Source organism: Carassius auratus, chromosome 25, assembly GCF_003368295.1.
Source record: "Carassius auratus strain Wakin chromosome 25, ASM336829v1, whole genome shotgun sequence".
NCBI lineage: Eukaryota > Metazoa > Chordata > Actinopteri > Cypriniformes > Cyprinidae > Carassius > Carassius auratus.
Genome location: NC_039267.1, coordinates 983,896 through 1,006,099, shown reverse-complemented (window position 1 = coordinate 1,006,099; position 22,204 = coordinate 983,896). Strand labels below are relative to the sequence as shown.

Genomic DNA, 22,204 nt, shown 5'->3' with positions numbered 1-22,204 from the left:
ACACACACATTCCAGCATATTTTATTTTAGAAATGTTTCCTGTCATTTTTACTCTGAGGTTTGACCTTCAGACACACCATTGGACATTTGAGCAAGCAAACCATATAATCAGTCCTGTTCAGATATACATATACACAGCATATTTAGCAATAATTAACTGCTGTACAATATTAATGCAGGTAAATATGGTTTAATCACACGATAAAGACAGCAGACGGTGACTTTGGGTTGCGTGGAATATATTGCGTAATGCGCTCCGGAATAGCCCCGCCTCTTATTTTTGTCTTGACCGATCAAGCGAGTTCTACTATGGCGAAGGCTTTGCTCATGAATATTAATTACGTAATGCGACGTTGCCTAGTTAGACGAGCTGATTGGCTGAGATGCAACGTCTTACCTGATCTGAAATTGTTGGTCTTTTATCACATAAATATTAATAAGTATATATTAAGTTATACTTAATAGTATTACAGGATCAAGTTTTTTTTATTTTTGCAGAACCCCGTATTTTGGTTTAAAATACTTCATTTGGTTTGGCAGACAATTTAATTTTATGTATGTGAAAAAAATATGGGTCTTCATACATGGTAAAGTTTCAGATAACTTTGTGAAGTCCAATATTAAATTGTTTTGCATTTTTGGAGCCTATGGTGTGTCAACTTTTGTTTGTTTTTTCATTATTTTCTTTAATGAGCATCCAGTTTAGAGCATTTTGATTTTCAATGTGCATGCTTTGGTGTCTTTTTGCATAGTATGTGTAACTTAAAATTAGTGTATATTTCTTATTTGTAAAATACTTTTTCTTATTTAATCTTATTGTTATATCAATTATTATGTAGCATGATCCTTTGGGTTCCCAGGACTACTGTATTTGACAAGTCGTTTTAATTTTAGAAATATATTGATATAGTAACAGTAGTAATATACTTGAAAATATTTTCTTAAAAAGTTTAATTTGTAACACAATATCTCACGTTTTAAAAAATACATTAATCTCATTAGCATTTCTTAAAAAAATCAAAAGAAACTGAATTCCTGTAAAATTATTACTGCATTTGATATGTCATTTTAATTTTAGAAATATATAAAAGTAGTAGTAGTAATATACATGAAAATGTTTTCTAAAAAAGGAAAACTTTTAACACAATATCTCATATTTTACAAAACAAATTCATGTAATTAGCGAAGCCGTTTTAATTTTAGAAATATATATATTTAATTGTTTTTTAATAATTACAAAAACAATTTTAATAATGTAAAACTATGTTATTTAGGCACTGTTATCTCATTGTGTATTAATATAACTATATACATCCCCTATAAAATGACATTTAAAGTCCAATACAATTTTTCTACGTTTATAGTAGGGCAGTTTTCTGTAAACAATTTAACAGGTTTTTACTGTAGCATTTTTACAGTGTTTTACCGTTAAATTCGCAGTCATATTGTACAGTGTGTGCTGAAAAAGCATTTTTAAATAAATAAATGAAAAAAAAAAGATAATTTGAATGGGTTGGCAGGACTACTGTATTTTGAAGTCGTTTTAATTTTAGAAATATATAAATGCAGTAGTAGTAATTTATTTGAAAATGTTTTCTTAAAAAAAGGAAAACTATTAACACAATATCTCACATTTTACAAAAAAATATATATATTATTTCATTTAATCACTTGCACTGTTCATACCTTATTGTGTATTCATATCACTATATACAATCCCCTGCACTGAAAATGTTTTTTAAATAAATAAATAATCGCCATCTATAATAATATTCATGAGGCAAAACTGGGCCATAGTAGGATTTGTAATTAGGTGGGCGGGGCCTGCAGTGACGTAGTCGCTTCCTTTATCCGGTTGAGCCTCGCTGCGCTCGCGCACATCGCTCGGTCTCTGCGCAGCCGGTAGAGGAGAGAACGGACGCGCCATCTTGCAACAGCTCCATTAAAGTAAGAGTTTCCTCAAACTAACACAACCTTTTTCTTGCTCTTCACACACAGAGTAAAGTATAACATCTCCATAGACCCTCATGATGAAACCGAGAGCGATCGAGGATTAACTACGCTGTTATTTGACGTCTGTATTGAGTTCAGCGCCTAATCAGTGTTGTGTTTCACTCAGGTCCGCCTTCAGAGATGTATCCGAGCACGCTGACCCAGCTGGCGGCCCGGGCAAACCCCTTCAGCGCCCCGCTGTTCAAGCTGCAGAAAGCCGAAGAACCGGAGAAACACGCTCCCGAGCAGAAGCGCGTGTTCGCGGCCGCCGCGGTAGCCGGTAAGACCGCGGATTCAGACCATAGGCCATACATATCTAAAACTTGTTTTAAATGCACTTTTATGGTTGAAATTGAGAGTAGAATCAAGATAAACAGTCTAACCCCTCACACTTTCTCCGTTTATTGCTTTATTTTAGCTTGCACCGTATCAACGATGAATAAAAGGTTAGCATAATGCTAACTAGCCTTAGATCCCCTCGAGCTGTAACGTTACTTTAGATTTATTTAAGAAGTTCCCTTTAGTCCTGTATTTTCCTGCATATGTCACATGTATAGATTGTGTGTTTTGTAATTGCATTAAATTGTTTAGTGTGCTGAATCTGTGGGGTTCTGGCCTCCTTGCGTTCATAAAGGGCAGTGAAGGACACCGGCAGAGGACGCGTTGTAAAGCTTTCACGAGATTTTTTAACATTGTGGCACACATCCGATATGAGTTAACGTGTCAGATATGTTAAAATGATTTTGAGGCGGAGTGGGAACATGCTGTTCTTTATTTTAACGCGTATATTCTGCACATGACCTGCGTATGTGCCGCTATCCTCAATGATGCGCGATCTGATTGGCTCTCTGGCGCAGGAAAGCATCCAGCTCAAAAGAAGACGCGTTCTGATTGGCCCTCAGTTTGAGGAACGCATCCAGGTCCGGTATCGTGTATCCAGTGTCTTGCCCAACATCTAATCGTAAATTGTAATATATTTTACATGTTTTATCAGTGCTTCTCTCTTATGAGGTTGTATAATAATTTAAATGCGATGTAGTTACAGTATAACCGCTTTAAATTGTGCTTTAATCATTTAAATAAGAAGGTCGTCCATAAACTGAACAGGACGTTACTGTTTGAGTTTGTAGAGTCCGATAATACAGTAAATAAATCATTACAAATAAGTATATTTACCTAAATAAACTTTAGCCTCTTTTTAAAATAATATAAATATTTTAAGTACATATCGATATCCAAACCTTTTATAACAAACGTCTCTAATTTATGATTTAAAAAAAAAAGTATTTTACGATGTTAAAATGTAGTATATATTCTGCGTATTTTTTTACAAACAATTATGAATTGCTGATTAAATAGATTAAACTTGATTTTAATTTGTTAGATTGTTTAAATGCAAGCATTACGTTTTTATTATAATATATTAAAATTTATATATATCTAATATACAGGTTTAATTTCAATAATATTTGTATGCAATATTTTACATATGCATTAAAATTAATAGTTTATTATAATATAATATTATTTTTAAATATACAGTTTTATTTAATTTCAGTATTATTTTTAAACAATATTGTATATGTAAAAAGTATTTTTGGATTAAAATAAAAAGTATCAGATGGGATCATCACAAAGATGGTTATATTTAAAGTCTGTTGCATCTAATGGATAGCAGAAGAAAAGGCCCGCTGGTTTCCCACTAACCCACGAAGAAGTGTCTCAGTCTTTGTGGATGACCGTGATTGCGTGTTTTTCCTCAGAGGGAGACAGCTGTGAGTTCGGCTCACAGAAGTACTTGCTCCTCTGTGGCTTTGGAGGGATCCTCAGCTGTGGCACCACACACACGGCTGTGGTGCCCCTCGACCTGGTCAAGTGCCGGATGCAGGTCCGTGTGTGTGTTAGCCGGAGTCACCCGAGTGTGTCCGTGTGAGCCGACCCCAGTGCAACCCCTCATCAGCATGTTAAGTGTTGTGATGCATGAGCATGTGTGTGTGTGTTCCCTCACGTCACAGAGACGGGCGATAGCTGTGAGTTCGGCTCGGGGAAATACTATGCCCTCTGCGGATTCGGGGGCATCTTGAGCTGTGGTATTACACACACAGCCGTCGTGCCCCTCGACTTGGTCAAGTGCCGTCTCCAGGTCTGTACTCCCTCCCTCACCTTCATCATCGAGATGACATCCGTGGCCAAGGGTCACTAACACTTTTGAAGTGATTTGACTAACTGGTTACCAATAATTCTTGCAAGACGTTCATTGGCAATTAAACACAGAGGAATGATAATTCGTGCATTTATTAATCCCTCATGAAAAAGACAAAAAAAAAAAAGATATTATGCAGAATGTCAGTGCTGCTCTTTTCCATGATATTGTTTGTTTCCTTGAACAGAGAATATAGTGTGAATTTAGAAGGAGATGAAGGAATAAATTATTCCTGATTGATGCATTGTTTTAAATTGATCTGTGACGCTCTGCCACTGATGTTATCCTAGTAACATTTGGTTTACTTTTTAATTTATTGATCTTGTTTTGGAAATGCCTTTTTTTGTTGTTGTTGAAGTGAAACCATTAACCGTGTTCCTTCATAACCAGCCGGTTCCTGCTGCAGTTCCTCTGTGTTTGTTTGTTGACTGTCGTTGTATTAATAAAATGCTGCGTTTAGGTGGATCCAGCTAAATACAAGAGCATCTTCCATGGGTTCTCCATTACAATCAGAGAGGACGGCATGCGCGGTTTGGCCAAAGGTTGGGCGCCCACCTTCTTCGGATACTCCATGCAGGGGCTCTGCAAGTTCGGCTTCTACGAGGTGTTCAAGATCCTGTATGGTGACATGCTAGGAGAGGTGAGCTGAACTGATATACCAGTGTTTTGGCTTTGCTTAAATCACTAGTGTTTGAAAATATAGCAATGTAGTGTTCTAAAAACGATGAATTTAAGGAAATGTATATTTTGGTTGCAGGTAGTTGAACTCTACACACTAAATCAAATTATTGATTAAATAGATTAAACTGAATTTTCATTGTCAGATTGTTATTGTTTGGGGGGGGGTATACGTTTATAAATATTTTAATGTATGGTAACTTTATTATATTTTTAAAATATTAATTTTATTTTTTATATACCAATAATAAACTGGCTATTTTATTATAGAATAACATTTTATATATTTAGAATGATAATGTTGTAATTTATATAATTTAAATATTTTAAATGAGCTTTATACATTACTAGTAATTTATAAAAAGTTTATTTTTTTAATATTTTATGATTAACTTCTATTCATTTAATACATAAGTGATTTAAATAACTTGTAAAAAAAAATCATTATTTTATATTACTTTATACTTGTACTTATAACTTGTATAGCCTTCATATACAATTTTATCTGATAATTTTTATTATAATTGAACATCTTATATATTTTGGTAAAATGTTGTAATTATATAATTTAAATTTTAAATTATTAACTTTATACATTACTAGTAATTTATTAAAACAAATATAGTTTTATATTTTAACCTGTTAAATGTCACCCCGTCCCGTATACGGGACGCCTACGTTGACTATACTATATTACAATCTAATCTAATCTTGACAAACTATATATCGTTGGAAAGGTCTAAGACTCCCAAATATATTTTTTACCAATATTTTTTGTTAAAAATTATGTAGGAAAAGTAATAGATGAATTTATGACAAGAGTGCACCCTCAAAAATCTACATTACAAAAGGGGCTTTTACCTTTGTTTAAAAAAAAGACTTCCTCGTTGCCTTTTTCCCTATCACTTTTTAGAAATCATCAGAAGTTATATATCACTTGAAAACATAAAATCTCAAAATTCATCCTTCAAAATCCATTTTAAAATCAGACATTGCATTACCATGTAAATGGTACATCAAAATCATGTTACAAAATGTTTTCAGTCATGAATTATAAAAATTTAGGTTTGTATCATGCACATTCAAGTCTATCTTCAAAAACGTGAGTGACAGTTAACAGGTTAATAAACTTTTTAACTTCTGTTCATTTAATACATAAAATTGATTCAAATAACTAGTATATAAAAATTTATTTTATTATTAAACAGTAATTAATATTAGCCTTCATATACAATTTTATATTATTTCATTATAGTTTACATGTATATTAATTTTATTTTTTACATGTTAACTCATTAACTTTAATATAAAAGATATAATCAAATACATTTTAACTCAACTTAATATATTAAATTATATTATGTAAAATTTGTAACCAGTATGCAATGCAGCCGTTCTCCACAAAACGGTCATAAATGTGTTTTCTGCTAGCTGATGCTGAAGTGTTCTTCCTCTCTTCTCAGGAAAACGCATACATGTGGAGAACCTCTCTGTATCTGGCTGCTTCTGCCAGCGCGGAGTTCTTCGCAGACATTGCTCTGGCCCCTATGGAGGCGTGTAAAGTACGTATCCAGACTCAGCCGGGCTATGCCAACACCCTGAGAGAATGTGCCCCTAAGATGTACGCCGAGGAAGGCGTCTGGGCGTGAGTATCCTTCACTTAAACCTGTTGTGCACTCAACACGCTCCTTAGATCCACCTCTGGGGAGTTCCTCCGCTCCGGTTCTGTTGTGTTCTCTCTCTGGGATCAGCAGGATCGGTCCCGAGGCTCCCGGCAGCTTCACGGCTGTACAGTTGGAGGTGCTTGAGTCATTGGCATGTGAGATCAGTCTACCTGCTCACCCAGAATCCTCTCTGCCCTGATCCTTCCCAGGAAAACCCCAGGGCAGAACAGCTGGGGAGCAGACAACCTGTTTAAAATGAACCGATAGGCCCTTAATGTAGATTGTTAATTCTTGAAACTGTGCTGTGAATCCTCTGGCAGGTTCTACAAAGGTGTGGTTCCTCTGTGGATGAGACAGATCCCTTACACCATGATGAAGTTCGCCTGCTTCGAGCGCACCGTTGAGTTGCTCTACAAGTATGTGGTGCCCAAACCCCGCAGCGAATGCTCCAAACCCGAACAGCTGGTCGTCACCTTCGTCGCTGGATACATCGGTGAGCCTGATCTCTGAGGATCGTCTTTGCTTATTATTATTGATATCAGCTCTTATTTATAACAATAATCAAAAATAAAATACAAAATAAATTAAATATTTAAATTATTTATAAAAACAATTATTTACATTAATAAAAAAATGTATATGATGATTATAATTACTATAATTTATAATAAATTATCACAATTTTAAGGATTTATTTTAATGTAAAATTTAAGTTTTAATATTATATTTTATTTGATTTACTGTTAAGATTATTGATTTAAGATTAATTATTGTATTAAACTAATAAAAGTATTATTGATTTATTATATTATTACAATATATTGATGTATATTGCTTTACATAGATTTTTATTTTTGAGTCTAAAAATGTATATTATTGATTCAATATAATTTAATTATAATTTTTGTTTTATGTATTAATCATCTATATCACGATGTTAAAAAATATAAATATATTTTAATTTATTTGCTTAGAAATTTGTTTTAATGTAACATTAGTCCGCACTGATCTGGGTTCTGTAAATCAGAGTTGTGATGCACGTTTTCTTGTGTCTTGTAGCTGGTGTGTTCTGCGCCATCGTGTCTCACCCTGCTGACTCCGTCGTGTCCGTGTTGAACAAAGAGAAGGGAAGCACAGCCACACAAGTGCTCAAGAAGCTTGGACCAAGGGGTGAGACGTTTGTCTTTAGATGAAGACCTTAATTCAACTCTACAGTCTTTCTATCTCAACACGCTCCTTAGATCCACCTCTGGGGAGTTCCTCCGCTCCGGTTCTGTTGTGTCCTCTCTCTGGGATCAGCAGGATCGGTCCCGAGGCTCCCGGCAGCTTCATGGCTGTACAGTTGGAGGTGCTTGAGTCATTGGCGTGTGAGATCAGTCTACCTGCTCACCCAGAATCCTCTCTGCCCTGATCCTTCCCAGGAAAACCCCAGGGCAGAACAGCTGGAGAGCAGACAAACTATCATAAGAGTTTGACCATGCAAAATTCCTGGAACGAATATGCAAATCAACTCTTGCAATAAGTTTATGGACTGAGTGTGTCATGTTTTTCAGGTGTGTGGAAGGGACTGGTCGCCCGTATCATCATGATCGGTACCCTGACGGCCCTGCAGTGGTTCATCTACGATTCGGTGAAGGTGTACTTCCGCCTGCCCCGCCCTCCTCCCCCCGAGATGCCCGAGTCCCTCAAAAAGAAGCTTGGCCTCACCGAGTAAACGAGATCCAGCGAGATCCAACGATCGCCCACTTCCCCCTCGACATAGCCACACACCTCCTGTTTTCTATATTTAAGTCTGTCCTGAGCCCCGCCCACTATTTAGAGTTCCACGTCTAAATAGTCTATAACAAAAGGTTCGTGACCCGAATGAATGCCGTCTGGTTTTAACCTCTGACATTTTTTGTCAGTAGTACAATAAAAAGCAACCTGGGTCTTATACACACAAACTGGTCTTTCTCTCTCTGTCATGTTTTCATCATCTTTCAACGTTTTTTCTGCCGAATCCCTTTAAGCATGTTATATTAAAATATAAGCACAGAAGCTGGAATGGAAGTAAACACACAGTCATGTTTCAAAGCTTTATGGTTCACTGAACTCCATATTTTTGGTTGTTGCATATTTAAAGCACAAAAATACTGCTTTTTTTGTGTTAGCATTGGAAATTTCTGCAGTAGTGTAAAATGAAATGGTATTACAGGAAACGTAAGTATCTTTATATATATAACTTTTAGTTTTAGTTTAATCTTAAAGCAATGAAAACTGCATATCTATATTCATCCTATGCATCTTAAGATAAAAAACATTGTTAATAGTTAAACCATGGTATTTGTAGTAAAACTGGTTATACAAAATTATTTTGGAATAAATGTAAAATGCTTAAAACCAAACTTTATGAGATTAACACATAGTATATTAATTGCATTGTTTTAAAAATAAAAAAATATATATTTTTTGGTCATACTTTATTTTTTAGGTGTCCTTGTCACAATGTAATTATACATTTAAGTACTGCGTAATATTAAAACCATGTAGGCTACTAACTATATGGTTAGGATTAGGATATGGTTACTTGCATGCAATTATGCATAATTAATTGTTATAACCGTTCATGTAACTTAATAAGGTCGCCTTAAAATAAAGCGTTTCCTTTTTTTCAGATAGTGTATGTAATGTTTATTTAACCAAGAAAATGTGACTGGGACGTTAATCTACATTTAATTAAAAAAATAAAAATTCCTAACAAACATCAATAAATAGCTTCAGCAGCGGATCTCGGGGAGCTCGTGAGCGTCTGTCTGTCCGGCAGACGGAGACTGTACTCTCTGTAAGTCACTACAGTGCTCCTGATAGCCGACTATAACAGCCTGCCATGCTCGTCTCATGGTGGCATCTCTTCCTGGGAGCGCAGAGCCTCTTCAGACACGGTAAGACTGATGCGGGTTTATGTAAGTGTTTTAAGAGTCGAGGCTGGAAACGGTACGCGAGTTTATGTAAGAAAACAGGCCATGTGTTTGTCTACAGTGTCCTGCAAGTGACCTTGATCTAAACACACACACGCAGCAGCAGATAAAGTGAAGCAGGGCTCTACTTTACAGCAGATTTCTTGTGATTGACTGAAGAGCATCTGTGTGCAGGTGAGATCCTACTGTCTGATGCTGCTGATTTCTTGTGTTACTGTGTTTTTACTTATGAGATGAGGTTATAGGATGTCTCTACATCCATCTATGTCTTTGCTGATGTATAAACTGAGAGCAGTGTTAGGGAACTGTGGATTGGTGATGTTGTGGTTATGAACAGGACAGGGCCAAACTTCACCAAACATGTCCTGTTGAGATTTGCTTGCTTAACCACAAAGTAACCTCTTATTTCCCTTTCAAATTCTTTAAAAAATTTCATCAGCCTCAAAATCCAGTATGGAAATTTGAAGCTCTATGTTTTTGAGGCTTTTTTTATTTTATTTCATACTTTTTTTTTTTTCTTTTTTTTTTTTTTTTGGTGTTAGATGATTAATCGCATCCAAAATAAACGTTTTTGTTTGCATAATGTGTTTATACTGTGTATATTTATTATGTATATATAAATACAAACACATGCATGTATATATTTAAGAAAAATATTATATGTATATATTAAATTATTTATATATAATATAAAATATAAGAATATAAGTGTATAAACGTTAATGTTATCAAAATATATACTGTATGTGTATTTATATATACATAATAAATATACACAGTACACACACATATATTATGGAAACAAAAAGTTTTAATCATTTGACACCACTAATATATATTTATATATGTGTGCATGTTAAATGTATGTCTGTTAGAATGAAAAAATAATAAAGCACACACGTACAGTAAATTTATTATTTTATTATTAGATTATTGTTTCATTATCTTATTCTTATTTATTTTATTTAAATTTAATGGTTAATTAATTGTCAACTCAATTCTTGAATGCGCTTTTATGAGTTATGGTCTATACAAACACAAAGTAAAACAGAAAGTAATTTTTAAATACTATTTTGATTAAGTCAAACCAGCACAAACTAAATATTTTTATATCACAAGGATTTCTGAAATAAATAACAAAACACCTGAATAATATATTCAGAATCAAAAACTAAAGTGGCTTCTGCATCATAAAAGCTGTTGTGTTGAGCCCTTAAATATGTTCCTCTCACAGCTTAAGTATGAAAACTATCAACAATGGACAACATAACACAAAACATTTTGAAATAAATGAATGAAAGTAATCTGAATTATTCAGAATCAATTTCGAGAAACACATACATATTTTTAAACAGCATTTATGTATATATGTATATATGTGCTGTTTAAAAATGAAATCTATGCTATCATGCTAAGGAGCTGAATGAAAGCCGGCGACTCCACAGTAGAGACAGGCTGCATGTTTTCAACAATGTTTCACCTGTATGAGAAAAACATACAGAGAATCACTTAAGACACTTTGCTGTAGACCCATTCCACATAATAATATTCATTAAAATTGTAAGTTAACACGTAGGAGCAAGTGTGCGCGCAGATTATGAATTTTTGGGTACAGATCCCCAAACTGTGACAGTTAGTTCCCCAAACGGACTCAAATGATTCGTGAACCCTCTCCGAACTCTCGAACTGATTCAAATGATCCGCGAACCCGCTTCGAACTCTCGAACTGATTCAAATGATCCGCGAACCCGCTTCGAACTCCCAAACTGACTCAAATGATTCGGGAACCCGCTCCAAACTCCCGAACTCATTCAAATGATTCACGCTCCCAACTCACGAACTGACTCAAAAGATTCGCGAACCCGCTCCGAACTCCCGAACTCATTCAAATGATTCGCGATCCCCAAACTGACTCAAATGATTCGCGAACCCGCTCCGAACTCCCGAACTGACTCAAATGATTCGCGATCCCGCTCCGAACTCCCAAACTGACTGAAATGATTCGCGAACCCGCTTCGAACTCCCAAACTGACTCAAATGATTCGCGAACCCGCTACGAACTCCCGAACTGAATATATATCTATACTGTTCTTCTCCCTGCAGTTTGGTAATATAAAGACTCCTCCTTTGAACTCCCACCTCTTCTGTGGGTTTTATTGTTCTGGGTCTGAATTTGGGCTCCTGGGGTCTCAAAAATAAACATTTTCAATCTCCAAGGTGAACGTTTTAACAGGTTGTAACACACAGTTTTTCTGCACGTGTAGTGGACGTATTGACATATGTGACCTGGAAGCTGAGCGCCCGCCCAAGCAACGCGTCATCGGCAGCGGGACCAACCAGATGGATTCTGGGAGAACATGGCGACTCCAGCGGTGAGACAAGACAGACAAATATATGTATGATGTAATATCACTTATAAATAATTAACTGTGTTGATCAAATGTGTTTAAATTATACATTAAAAATATTATTAAAATATATTATTTAATGTAATACGTAATCAAAGTATTAATTTAATTATATAAAGATAAATTATAAATAAAAAATGAAAAATATTATTAGAATCATTTTAATGATGTATTATTAACATATCAATTATTTAAAGAATATTATACATACTAAAATAAAATACAATAGTTATCATTTGTAAAATAATATTCAAATTTATACAAGTTATTTAAATAAATAACTATATTAATCATATAGTGTAAAATAAACTATTTCATATTTAATAGAGAATACATTTGTGTACATTGAGCATAATTAAATGTATATATATATAAAAGATAATTATTTAATACAAATTAAAATTATTTATTAAAAAGAAATGAAAAATATTATTCAAATATTTTTAATGTATTATTGTGAATAATACATCATATTTAATTATATTTAATGTATTATGTAAAAATTTATTTTACATGTAACAAAAATAAAATATGATGAGGATTTCTAAAACAAGACTTATTATTTATTTAAATGAATATAAATGATTAATATAATAATAATATGATTATATAAACTATAGTGTAAATAATATAGTGTATACGTAATACTTAATATTTAAATTAAACATATTATTGTATCAAATATATATATTTTTAAGCATAATTAAATTATGTAAATATAATTTGATATAATTAAAAATAATAAATAATTAATAACATTAAAAAATATGCATGCATATTCATAAATTGTGTGTTTGCATTGCAGTTCCCGTCTGGAGTGGCACTAATGTGGCAGGAGTCAGTCTGCAGAAACTCAATCCAGACATCGGCACAGACATGGACCGAGAGAACTGGATAGAAACACACAAGTCATGGACAGGTACGTCAACGGCCTACTCTTTTAGTTCTCAAAATGCATATTATGTGATTTCCTGCCTGCCACTGATTAAAAATAGTTCTGTGAATGAGTATGCAGTATGGAACAATAAACTCTTGAAACACTATGCTACATTTAATTGTGATGATTTGGCTCACATTTAACAATTCATGAGTTTCACAATTTGAGTTGAATTACTGAAATAAATGAACTTTTCCCAGTTGAATCTCATTTATTGAGATTCACCTGTATATTGCTTAATTCAGTGTGGTGTCTAGGTATAGTAATTCAAGCTATTCTGCTAGAAGTTAATGCATCTATAAAGAAAAACTTCCACGACCGTGTGCTGTTAACCACACTACACTAACTGGGCCATCGGGCTGAGCGTGGCCGACCTGACAGAGTCATATGAAGAACCTCAACCGAGTCCATCCCGTTTACACCATGGGGAAGGTCAGTACAGGACTCTTCCACGCTACTGTAGGACTGAAAATGTCCCAAACCTATCTTGTGCTGATGTATTGCATTTGTTTCAGGGTTTGTACGGCATCAGTGACGAGGAGTACCTGAGCCTGCCGTGTGTGTTGAACAGTGCTGGAGTGTGGGTTGGTCAATATGAGCCTGACCAGAGACGAGGTCTCGCAGCTGAAGAAGAGCGCAGACATGCTGTGGCACATCCAGAGAGACCTGAAAGACCTGTAACACTTACTCACAACCAATGGCTATTATTCACAGCTTTGAATGTTTGATTGCTGCTATGACAAGACATCCATGCCTAAGATTTTTCTTTTAACATCCTAGTTGTATTATGTTCTTGAAATTATCTTTCACATGATTTGGGGGTTTGAAAATTAACATATATATAAAGGAGTAGTTCACCCGAAAATGCAATTTGCCGAATATTTACTCACCCTGAGGTCATCCTAGATGTAGATGGGTTTGTTCCTTTACCAGATTTGAATAATTGAAGCATTTCATCAGTTGCTCAGCAATGGATGCTCTGCAGTGAATGGGTGCCGTCAGAATGAGAGTCCAAACAGCTGATAAAAACATCACAGTAATCCTCAAGGAATCCAGGGATTATAAATCTTAATGAAGGACTTGTTTCTTACAAACACACAGCTTTTAGCTTCACAGGATGTTAACTGATCGACTGGAGATGTGTGGGTTATTGTGATGTTTTTATCAGCTGTTTGGACTCTCATTCCGACGGCACCCATTCACATCCACTGGTGAGCAAGTGATGTAATGCTTCATTTCTCCAAATCTGATGAAGAAAAAACTCATCTTTATCTTGGATGGCCTGAAGGTGAGTAAACATTCAGCAAATTAAAACATTTGGGTGAACCATTTCCTTCAATCAGGAATTATAAAAAACACGTGATTGTCAGATGAGCCCTTTTGTGTGAAAACCGATCTTGGTGTCTGATGGTGAAATATAGCAAATATTATACACTGCAATCAAAGGTTTGAACACACTTGACAGAATCCATGACTTGTGATCTTAAAAACCTTTCAATCTCCCCCCCCAAAAAAATATATTTTTTTTATTCAAAAAGGAAATGCATTGGAGTGGATTGCAAGGAAAAGCATCATCAAGCATTTATATTACATGCTAAAGTGTTTTCTAGCATCCCATGATGCACCTCATGAAAGTCCAGAATGATCATAGCTGGAATCTAGACAGAGAAACTTGTTTTTTTTTTCATTTGTGTCATGTTTTGATCAGTAAATGTGAAAAATAGTCATAAAGAAGGTGTGTCCAAACGTTTGATTGAAACCATTACACATCCAACTAACTGTTGGTTACAGGAACTAGTCAATGTACTCACTAAATGTTGAATGAAAGTACAAAATGTAAACCACATGCTAGCAATATTTGTGTAATATTTGCACTGAGCGCAGATATAAGGCTTTAAATGTGATGTCTATCACAGTCCAACACCAGACAAGCAGACCTGTCAAGGATATATAATCCATTTATTAAACAGGATCTTTGTTGGTAAAAATGTACATTATTCTCACATTTGAAGTATTTACAAATACTTAAACAAGTCAGTCATGTATAATAACAGCATGTCCCGTAGGTCGTGGGCACGAAGAGATGAAACCGTCTCCGCTCCACTAGGTGGCGCTCATGTGGAAAAAGTCCAAATTAGATTTTGACAAATAAAAAAAGCAAAACACGAACAGTTGGCACATAAAAAAACCAGTAACGACTTCATTCAGAACCAAGTGATTCCTTTCAGTTATGCTTCGTTCAATGAGTCTTCGTCATCTGTCCATCCTGTGGTCATTTAGGGGTTCAGTGGTCCCTGTCGCCCCCTGCAGGGGGAGATGTGTGATGCAGTAACAAAAACAGCGCCTGACTTGGTTTTGTAATCAGTCCCAGAAAAAACACTTGAAGTTCCTCACAGGTAAAGTATCAAAAATCTCATCGGTCGTTCAGAAAGGTTGGCCAGCGAGACGCCGAGCCAGAAGCACTATTATGACAAATATAAATATGAGCCACTCATAAAAAACTAAAGGAAAGTACTAAACCGTTGACTGTTATACCATGGTGTTGCTCTCGCCCACTTTATCCACTAACTAAAAGAGAAACAGAAGAACATTACTGTAGTCATGTGACAGGCTTTTATGTGTCACTTATGCAAGCAAACTAGTGACAAAAGAGTCAGCAAACTGTTTTGAACTTACCCCTCTGATGCCAGGGAGGTTTAGTAAAGATCCAAGAATAGGCACCCGCCGTATAAAGCCAACCGCAACTGGGAAAAAGCCCCTGGAAACAGATGGACAACTCATTTAAAATATCAAGCTATCTATGTAACTTTTGTCATTTGTGGCTGAAGCAAACAGTTACAAGCTACTTGTGGGGAAAGATTGTTTTAGTTAATATGCGAGTTGTGCAATGGTGATTTTTTTTCAGTAAATGTTCATTAGTTGCTAGGTAAATAACTAGAGAAATAACAGAGCATAAAATTTGCACTACAAAACAAATGCATGTTATTTGATTATGGTAATGCATTAAAATTATATAACAAATACTAATTTGCTATATCAAGCATCGTAACGGACTGTATATTTTTAAGTGAATGACACTGGAAGTCTCGTACATTCAAGTTACAAATTTTTACCTGTTCGTTAAAAATAAGGTGGATATCTCGCCTAATCGACATTAAAACTATCAATAACGAAACACAGCTATCTGAAAAATCTCTCACATGAGCAGGCAAGTAGCTTACATACCACTGTTGTTTTGACTTCTTGAAATCAATTATTAAAACATTTTTTGGAAGTTACACTAACATATAGTCAATGATTGCCATTTTTTTTATTAAATAACAGTATAAAATAACTTCACAAGACTAGGCAGGGCTCCTGATTGAGTATTTTTAAGAAAAGATTAAGAAAAGTTTGTTTTTCGAAGTACTTTGTGACTCTTCTTACTTCATTCACACACACAAAAAAAAAAAGAGCAAAACTCTGACAAAATCTGATTTCTTTGATTTTGTCGCAGTCTGGAGCCCTGTTAGGCAAACAGGCAAGTAACTGGTTAATTTGACACTATGCAAACTATGTTGATTCGTGTTTTATTACAGGTTCATTGTTTTCCGTTTTTGCTTGCAAACTCTCTGTTCAAGGTTCATTTGTTGTGGTTTCAATCTACTTGAAGATATGAATCAAACACACACAGGTGATTCATGCATGCAGTTTCCCGGGAAATCCGTCCAACAACTCTAAAATAATACTATTTATTATAAGCCCTCCATTGTTTCTTAGGGTAAGGCAAAAACACAACTTCAGAAGATAGTGCGCTCGCTCATTATTAAATTTGATTCGTTTCTGGGTAAAAAAAAAATTACATAGAGTAGCTTTTAGCAAAGTAAACCCTTTTATGGTAGTGCAAAAATCACCCTAAACATCTTGCCAGGATGACAAAACAAAACAACTCACCGGAAAAGGAGGAAAAATCCATAGACTTCCAGGACGACACCTATAATCGGCCATCCGATGAGCACCACGAAAACACCGCCCAGAAAGAAACCGGTGGCTTTGATTTTATGCCGCTGGAAGAAGAACCTAAACGTCCGTTCCAGTCCAATAACAAACGAGAGACCTGCGATGAACAAGATCTGCAAACACAAAACGACATTCAGGTTCAGTTCAAGCAGCATTTTATTGAACTCTAATGCACCCGAGCGTTCATGTTCACTCCATTCAAACAACTCTGTGTCAGAGCACACACACTTACATTTCCTATGGCCAAGAGCGCTTTATCAAAGAACAGAATCATCCCAAAGAAGAGGAAAAACACGCCGAAGCCCGTCAGCCCCATGCCGATCTCTGTTAAAAACACAACAGCAGCTTTTATTAGTGCTGTGCTATAAATACAGAGAGAGTGGCATGCAAATAAGTCCTATAGAAGATATACAAGTACTTCAGTGGAAGTAAACAATATTATACTCATGTACAACTTTGCAGTTGTTTTAAGATTTCTTCTTCCTAATGACTAGAAAGACCAAACAAATTAAAGGTAAAGATTCAATAATAAAATTAATAATAGGTACCACATAATTACCATTAACCAGGGTATTTGCATAATACTCCAAAGCACTTCAGAGAATACCATAGTAATATATATCATAGACAGACAGATAGACAGATAGACAAACAGATAGATAGATAGATAGATAGATAGATAGATAGATAGATAGATAGACAGATAGACAGACAGATAGACAGACAGATAGACAGAATGACAAAGGGACGGATGGTTGTACTAATGACAAATGATCACCGGATTTATATACTGATCCAGGGGACCTTACTATAATGATGATGGTATTATTATGGTATCACGATTCTTGTAATATTAGCTTACAGAGTTTTATTGTAGTAGTGATTTGATTGTACTGTTAGAGGCCCCGCCGTGTATCCTCATTCATTCCCAGTCATCACTTCCACAACACTTTCGGCTTTAAAGCGGTATTTTAAACATTTCTGTATAAACTAACAACATTAACGCAGGGCAGAGATACTGTAAAATTGACTTACTCTGTGAGTCCGTTAACGAAATCATGTTTGTGTCGTTTATCAGATGGTTTACTGACTGACAAGTAAAACTGTTCTGTGTATGATCGCCACGACACCGGAAACACGTAAGGTATTTTAAACGTCCGAGATGAAGGTGGAACGCGCTGCGAACGAATCAGATGCTGTTTATTATTGTTATTATTTTACTTTGTTTTTATTTAAAGGCTATTTTAATTTTACTACTTCCTCTCACAATCATGCTACACCCACGCAAACACTTGCTAAGTTTTGTTCTTTTTAATGAATGTAGTTGTTTATGGTCGTGTTCCTGGGAAATGTAGTTTTCACGAACTTCCGCATGCATGCTGGATTAGAGCCTAAAAACTACAAATCCCAGCAGGCGCAATGAGAAGCAGGATGTCTTTAGCCGGGAGACGTGTTCACTGTATCACTAGTTCACTAGTGCATGCACTGAACATGCCAACACTCGGATTAGTGTAAAGCTGAAATAACGGGTGTGATTCTTTCATTTTATTCTTAAGCAATGAATACGTTATTTGCGATCGCTTTGGTGTTTGTTGGTTGCTGCAGTAATGTTGTGTTTTTGGAACTTTTGGTTAGGTGAGTTGCATGTCTCTCATTTATGATTCTTCTTTTCCTATTTGAGTTTGTATTCAATGCATTTGAACTTAATGTATGCTGTCATTTCTTGCTTCATTAATTGCTATTTTTTTCCAGGGATTTCCCAGGATGTGGGAATATTGTCACATTTGCCCAGTTTGCCTTCATTGCACTTGAAGGGTTCATCTTTGAGACACACTTTGGACGCAAAAAGCCACACATACCCCTCAGGTTAATAATTTATAACATTTATACTCACCTATATGCATTTTAATTCTAACAATGTATTTTGGCTTCTGAACAGATTAGTAAAAAGTATAAATTTAAGTGTTAATAATAGGTGATTGATTTTCCAGATTCCCATCATGATATATGTGCATTCGTTTTCCAAAAAAATAAATGCATAATTATGCATTTTTACTCAAACATCTAGAATAGGTATTGTGAGTATTTCATGTCTTTTGATGTGTTTCCCCTTTGCAGTAACTATGTGATCATGGTGAGCATGTTCTTTACTGTCAGCGTGATCAATAACTATGCCCTGAACTTTAACATCGCCATGCCCCTGCACATGATCTTCAGATCAGTGAGTATCATTCATTCATTGCTTTAAAAACAGTGTCTCAGTGATCTCTGTAACTTCTCATTTTGTTCACAGGGATCTTTAATAGCAAACATGATCCTCGGTATTATCATCTTGAAGAAAAGGTAGGCTGAAGATATGCACAATCCTTACTTAACCTTTTTTTTAATGCATATTATTCAGTCAGTTTCTTACTTTCAGATATTCGGCGAGTAAATATCTCTCCATCGTGCTGGTGTCTTTGGGCATTTTCATTTGCACTATTATGTCGGCCAAACAAGTGGTGAGTCACTTTAGGCTGGATCACAAAATACTGTGTTAGTATAGTTAGTTGTTTCATATTAACATGCATTTGCATTTCAATGCATTTATCTGCACCTAATATATCAGGTTTGATATTTATGTAGCATGTTGAAAAAGGGGCCACAGAGGAAGATGGTTTTTATGCCTTCATGCATTGGATTCTGGGTAATATTCTCACTATGCATTCACGGTCAGGCAATGTTTGCTGCATATTGTATAGTATATTCTACCACTGGAAAATTTATATGTGAAACTGCATTAGTTACAATTAGACTGATTTCTGAAGATCATGTGACACTGAAGACTGGAGGATTGATGCTGAAAATACATCTGCGCATCACAGGAATAAATTACATTTTACAATGTAGCAAAACAGATAAGAGTTATTTGAAATAGTAATAATGTTTCCTATTATTAATGTTTTTATAGTATGTTGCATCAAATAAATACCAATTTTATGAGCGTTAGAGATGCAAAAATATAAAACATCTTTACATATGGTTGCGTACAGTTTTGCATATTACAAAAATAGTATTGGTAGTGTGTTAGTATGCAATTCCGAAGACATTTACTGAGTATATGTGGTTATTTATATGATTCCAAATTGATATATTCGATTGCATCAATGCTGTTGTGTTTCAGGGATCGCCATGCTGACGTTCGCCTTGCTGATGTCTGCAAGAATGGGTATTTTCCAGGAAACTCTGTACAAGGAGTATGGCAAACACTCCAAGGAGGCTTTGTTTTACAATGTAAGTCCAGACCAGGATGTATGATGCTGAATTTTAGTGTGCAGCATTTTTCCTTATGTGAGTATGTGGGATTGAGTGGGATTTTTACACCTTTTTTCAGCACTGTCTGCCTTTACCGGGATTCCTCCTGCTGTCAACAGACATCTACAGACACGCCGTGCTCTTCAGCCAGAGCTGTGAGTGTGATCCTGATGGGACTGATATAGTAAATGATTCATCTCCACTCAAACATTTGGGGTCTTTTTTTTTTTAAAGAATGCTTACCACAGCTGCATTTATTTTATTAAAAAATATTGTAAAAATAGAAAAATATTATTCCAATTTAAAATAACCATTTTCTGTTGAAGCTAATTCCTGCTACAAGATAAAAAAAATATTAAAAATGTGTATATATATAAATTCCATGTCAGAAACGGGCTTTAATAATGCTGCTTCATATTCTTGACTTCAATATCTTTTATCACTTTCTTATTGAATGTCTGTACTGATTTCTGTCAAAACCCAAAATGTTTGAATGGTGTGTACAAGCCTTAAAAAGTTCTACTTTGTTCGGCCTTTATTTTGAAATGACTTTTTCTCACAGCTCCAGTGGAAATCCCTGTGATTGGTCAGTCTGTGCCAGTCATGTGGTTATACCTTCTGATGAATGTCATCACCCAGTATCCTTTCATTGTTGTCATATCTAAATGTTCCCAATTGGACAGAGCTGTAGAAAGGCATGTTTAGAAATCGATCTGTTCTATCCTTAGCCAGATGTCTCAGATACGTGTGCATCCGCGGCGTATTCATTCTGACCACAGAGTGTGCATCGCTCACCGTTACTCTGGTGGTGACGCTTCGCAAATTCCTGAGTCTCATTATTTCCATCCTGTACTTCAATAATCCCTTCACAGCTTGGCACTGGGTCGGCACGGCCGTGGTGTTCCTGGGAACACTGCTCTACACAGAAGTCTACTCCAGCATTCGTGTCGCAATGAAAGGAGAGAAAGCTGACAAGAAGGCAGAGTAAATTATGGAAGCCCTTATATGCCACAAAATACAAAAATGTATTCGACTCTTTATCTCACAGTAATGACTCTTTTGTCAAAATTGGGAGTTAAATGTCAAAAATTTGAGAAAAATATCAGAATTTTGAGAATCAAATTTGGAATTCTGAGAAGAAAGTCAGAGAAGTTAAAATTGCCTTTTTTTTATTCCGTGGTGGATAGAAGCTTTCATAGTAAATTGTAAAGGAAGTGTAATACTTCTTTAGCTTTGTACGAGTGTGTTTTGTTGGTGTGTGTGTCCCATCACTATTCATTTTTAAGTTATTCACTTGTGGACGGATGAGCACTTGAGGTACATTTAGCCATTTTTATGAGCTGTTTTTGAGCCAAGTGTGTGTAAGATGCCAGATTTTACCATGTGTGACCTGTTTCAGTATCTAGGTCTGTTTTTGCAGAAATAGACACTTTTATTTTATTCCTGGCACCACATTTACTAACATAATAATGGTCCATTTTTGCTAGTTTTGTTAGCATGTTCAGGACTTGCAGCTATTTTTAATAAGTGTTAATGTTTACTACAAGTTAGTGGTATTTATTTATTTTCCATTTTTAAGCACAGCCGGTTTTAGTAAGTCAGTTAATATGTTGGCCCACTTACATGTGTCTTTATTCAGGTGAAATGAAGTAAGACAGGCTTCGGATGGTAATGCACCTTCTACTAAGGTTTCAGTCAGGTTAAGACAAATACTGTAGAAAACAACTGCCAATATTGTCAAAAATATCTACACTTATGTCCATGAGGCTGGAATTTGTCATTTGGCATGGATTTGTGTGAGATGTTTTTTTATTTTTATTTTTATTATCAGCTAACACAAACAGACCTCATAAACTGAAGGAAATCATGACTTTTGTGCAGTTCTTTCAATCTCATCTGCATTTTCTTTACAAAAAAAGTGTGGACTATTCATTAAAACTTCATAATTTCTCTTGATATTCTATTAATTTTATGGGGTTTTTTTGGTATTAAAAGTATTAACTTTTGTCTGATGGATTGATAATACTCAGGGTTTTATATAGAGGTAATGTATTTGTCATTCATGCAAAATT

The 22,204-nt window shown here is 35.2% G+C and overlaps 3 protein-coding genes and 2 non-coding genes across 7 annotated transcripts; 4 read left to right on the top strand and 1 right to left on the bottom strand.

Moving 5' to 3' along the window:
- The first annotated feature begins 1,796 nt into the window (after nt 1–1,796).
- Nucleotides 1,797–8,480, top strand: LOC113042930 (phosphate carrier protein, mitochondrial-like). Of its 2 annotated transcripts, none has more exons than XM_026201948.1 (8): nt 1,797–1,947; nt 2,120–2,272; nt 4,008–4,135; nt 4,656–4,835; nt 6,337–6,518; nt 6,858–7,030; nt 7,597–7,707; nt 8,091–8,480. In XM_026201948.1, the coding sequence occupies exons 2-8, from the start codon at nt 2,134–2,136 to the stop codon at nt 8,249–8,251; spliced, it is 1,074 nt and encodes a 357-aa protein (XP_026057733.1). In that variant the 5' UTR covers nt 1,797–1,947; nt 2,120–2,133; the 3' UTR covers nt 8,252–8,480. The 2 variants fall into 2 exon arrangements, with proteins under 2 accessions (XP_026057733.1, XP_026057734.1); XM_026201949.1 differs by lacking the exon at nt 4,008–4,135 and adding an exon at nt 3,756–3,880.
- LOC113043928 (small nucleolar RNA SNORA53) lies at nt 6,553–6,783 on the top strand. The gene has a single exon (XR_003275836.1). It is a non-coding gene; the product is annotated as a small nucleolar RNA SNORA53 (small nucleolar RNA).
- Nucleotides 7,765–7,995, top strand: LOC113043925 (small nucleolar RNA SNORA53). The gene has a single exon (XR_003275833.1). It is a non-coding gene; the product is annotated as a small nucleolar RNA SNORA53 (small nucleolar RNA).
- Nucleotides 8,481–14,779: 6,299 nt separating the features above from the next.
- Nucleotides 14,780–18,137, bottom strand: LOC113042929 (vesicle transport protein GOT1B). Of its 2 annotated transcripts, XM_026201946.1 has the most exons (6): nt 17,874–18,137; nt 17,071–17,162; nt 16,773–16,951; nt 15,516–15,597; nt 15,375–15,407; nt 14,780–15,301 (listed from the first exon to the last, which is right to left on the bottom strand). In XM_026201946.1, the coding sequence occupies exons 1-6, from the start codon at nt 17,896–17,898 to the stop codon at nt 15,230–15,232; spliced, it is 483 nt and encodes a 160-aa protein (XP_026057731.1). In that variant the 5' UTR covers nt 17,899–18,137; the 3' UTR covers nt 14,780–15,229. The 2 variants fall into 2 exon arrangements, with proteins under 2 accessions (XP_026057731.1, XP_026057732.1); XM_026201947.1 differs by having other exon boundaries at nt 14,780–15,407; nt 17,874–18,133.
- Nucleotides 18,138–18,187: 50 nt separating this feature from the next.
- On the top strand, nt 18,188–22,002 carry LOC113042927 (UDP-xylose and UDP-N-acetylglucosamine transporter). The gene is made up of 10 exons (XM_026201944.1): nt 18,188–18,473; nt 18,591–18,704; nt 18,957–19,059; nt 19,132–19,181; nt 19,258–19,339; nt 19,464–19,524; nt 20,002–20,111; nt 20,212–20,287; nt 20,695–20,770; nt 20,874–22,002. Exons 1-10 carry the CDS (start codon nt 18,397–18,399, stop codon nt 21,118–21,120), a joined length of 996 nt encoding a protein of 331 aa, XP_026057729.1. The 5' UTR covers nt 18,188–18,396; the 3' UTR covers nt 21,121–22,002.
- The last annotated feature ends 202 nt before the right edge of the window (nt 22,003–22,204 follow it).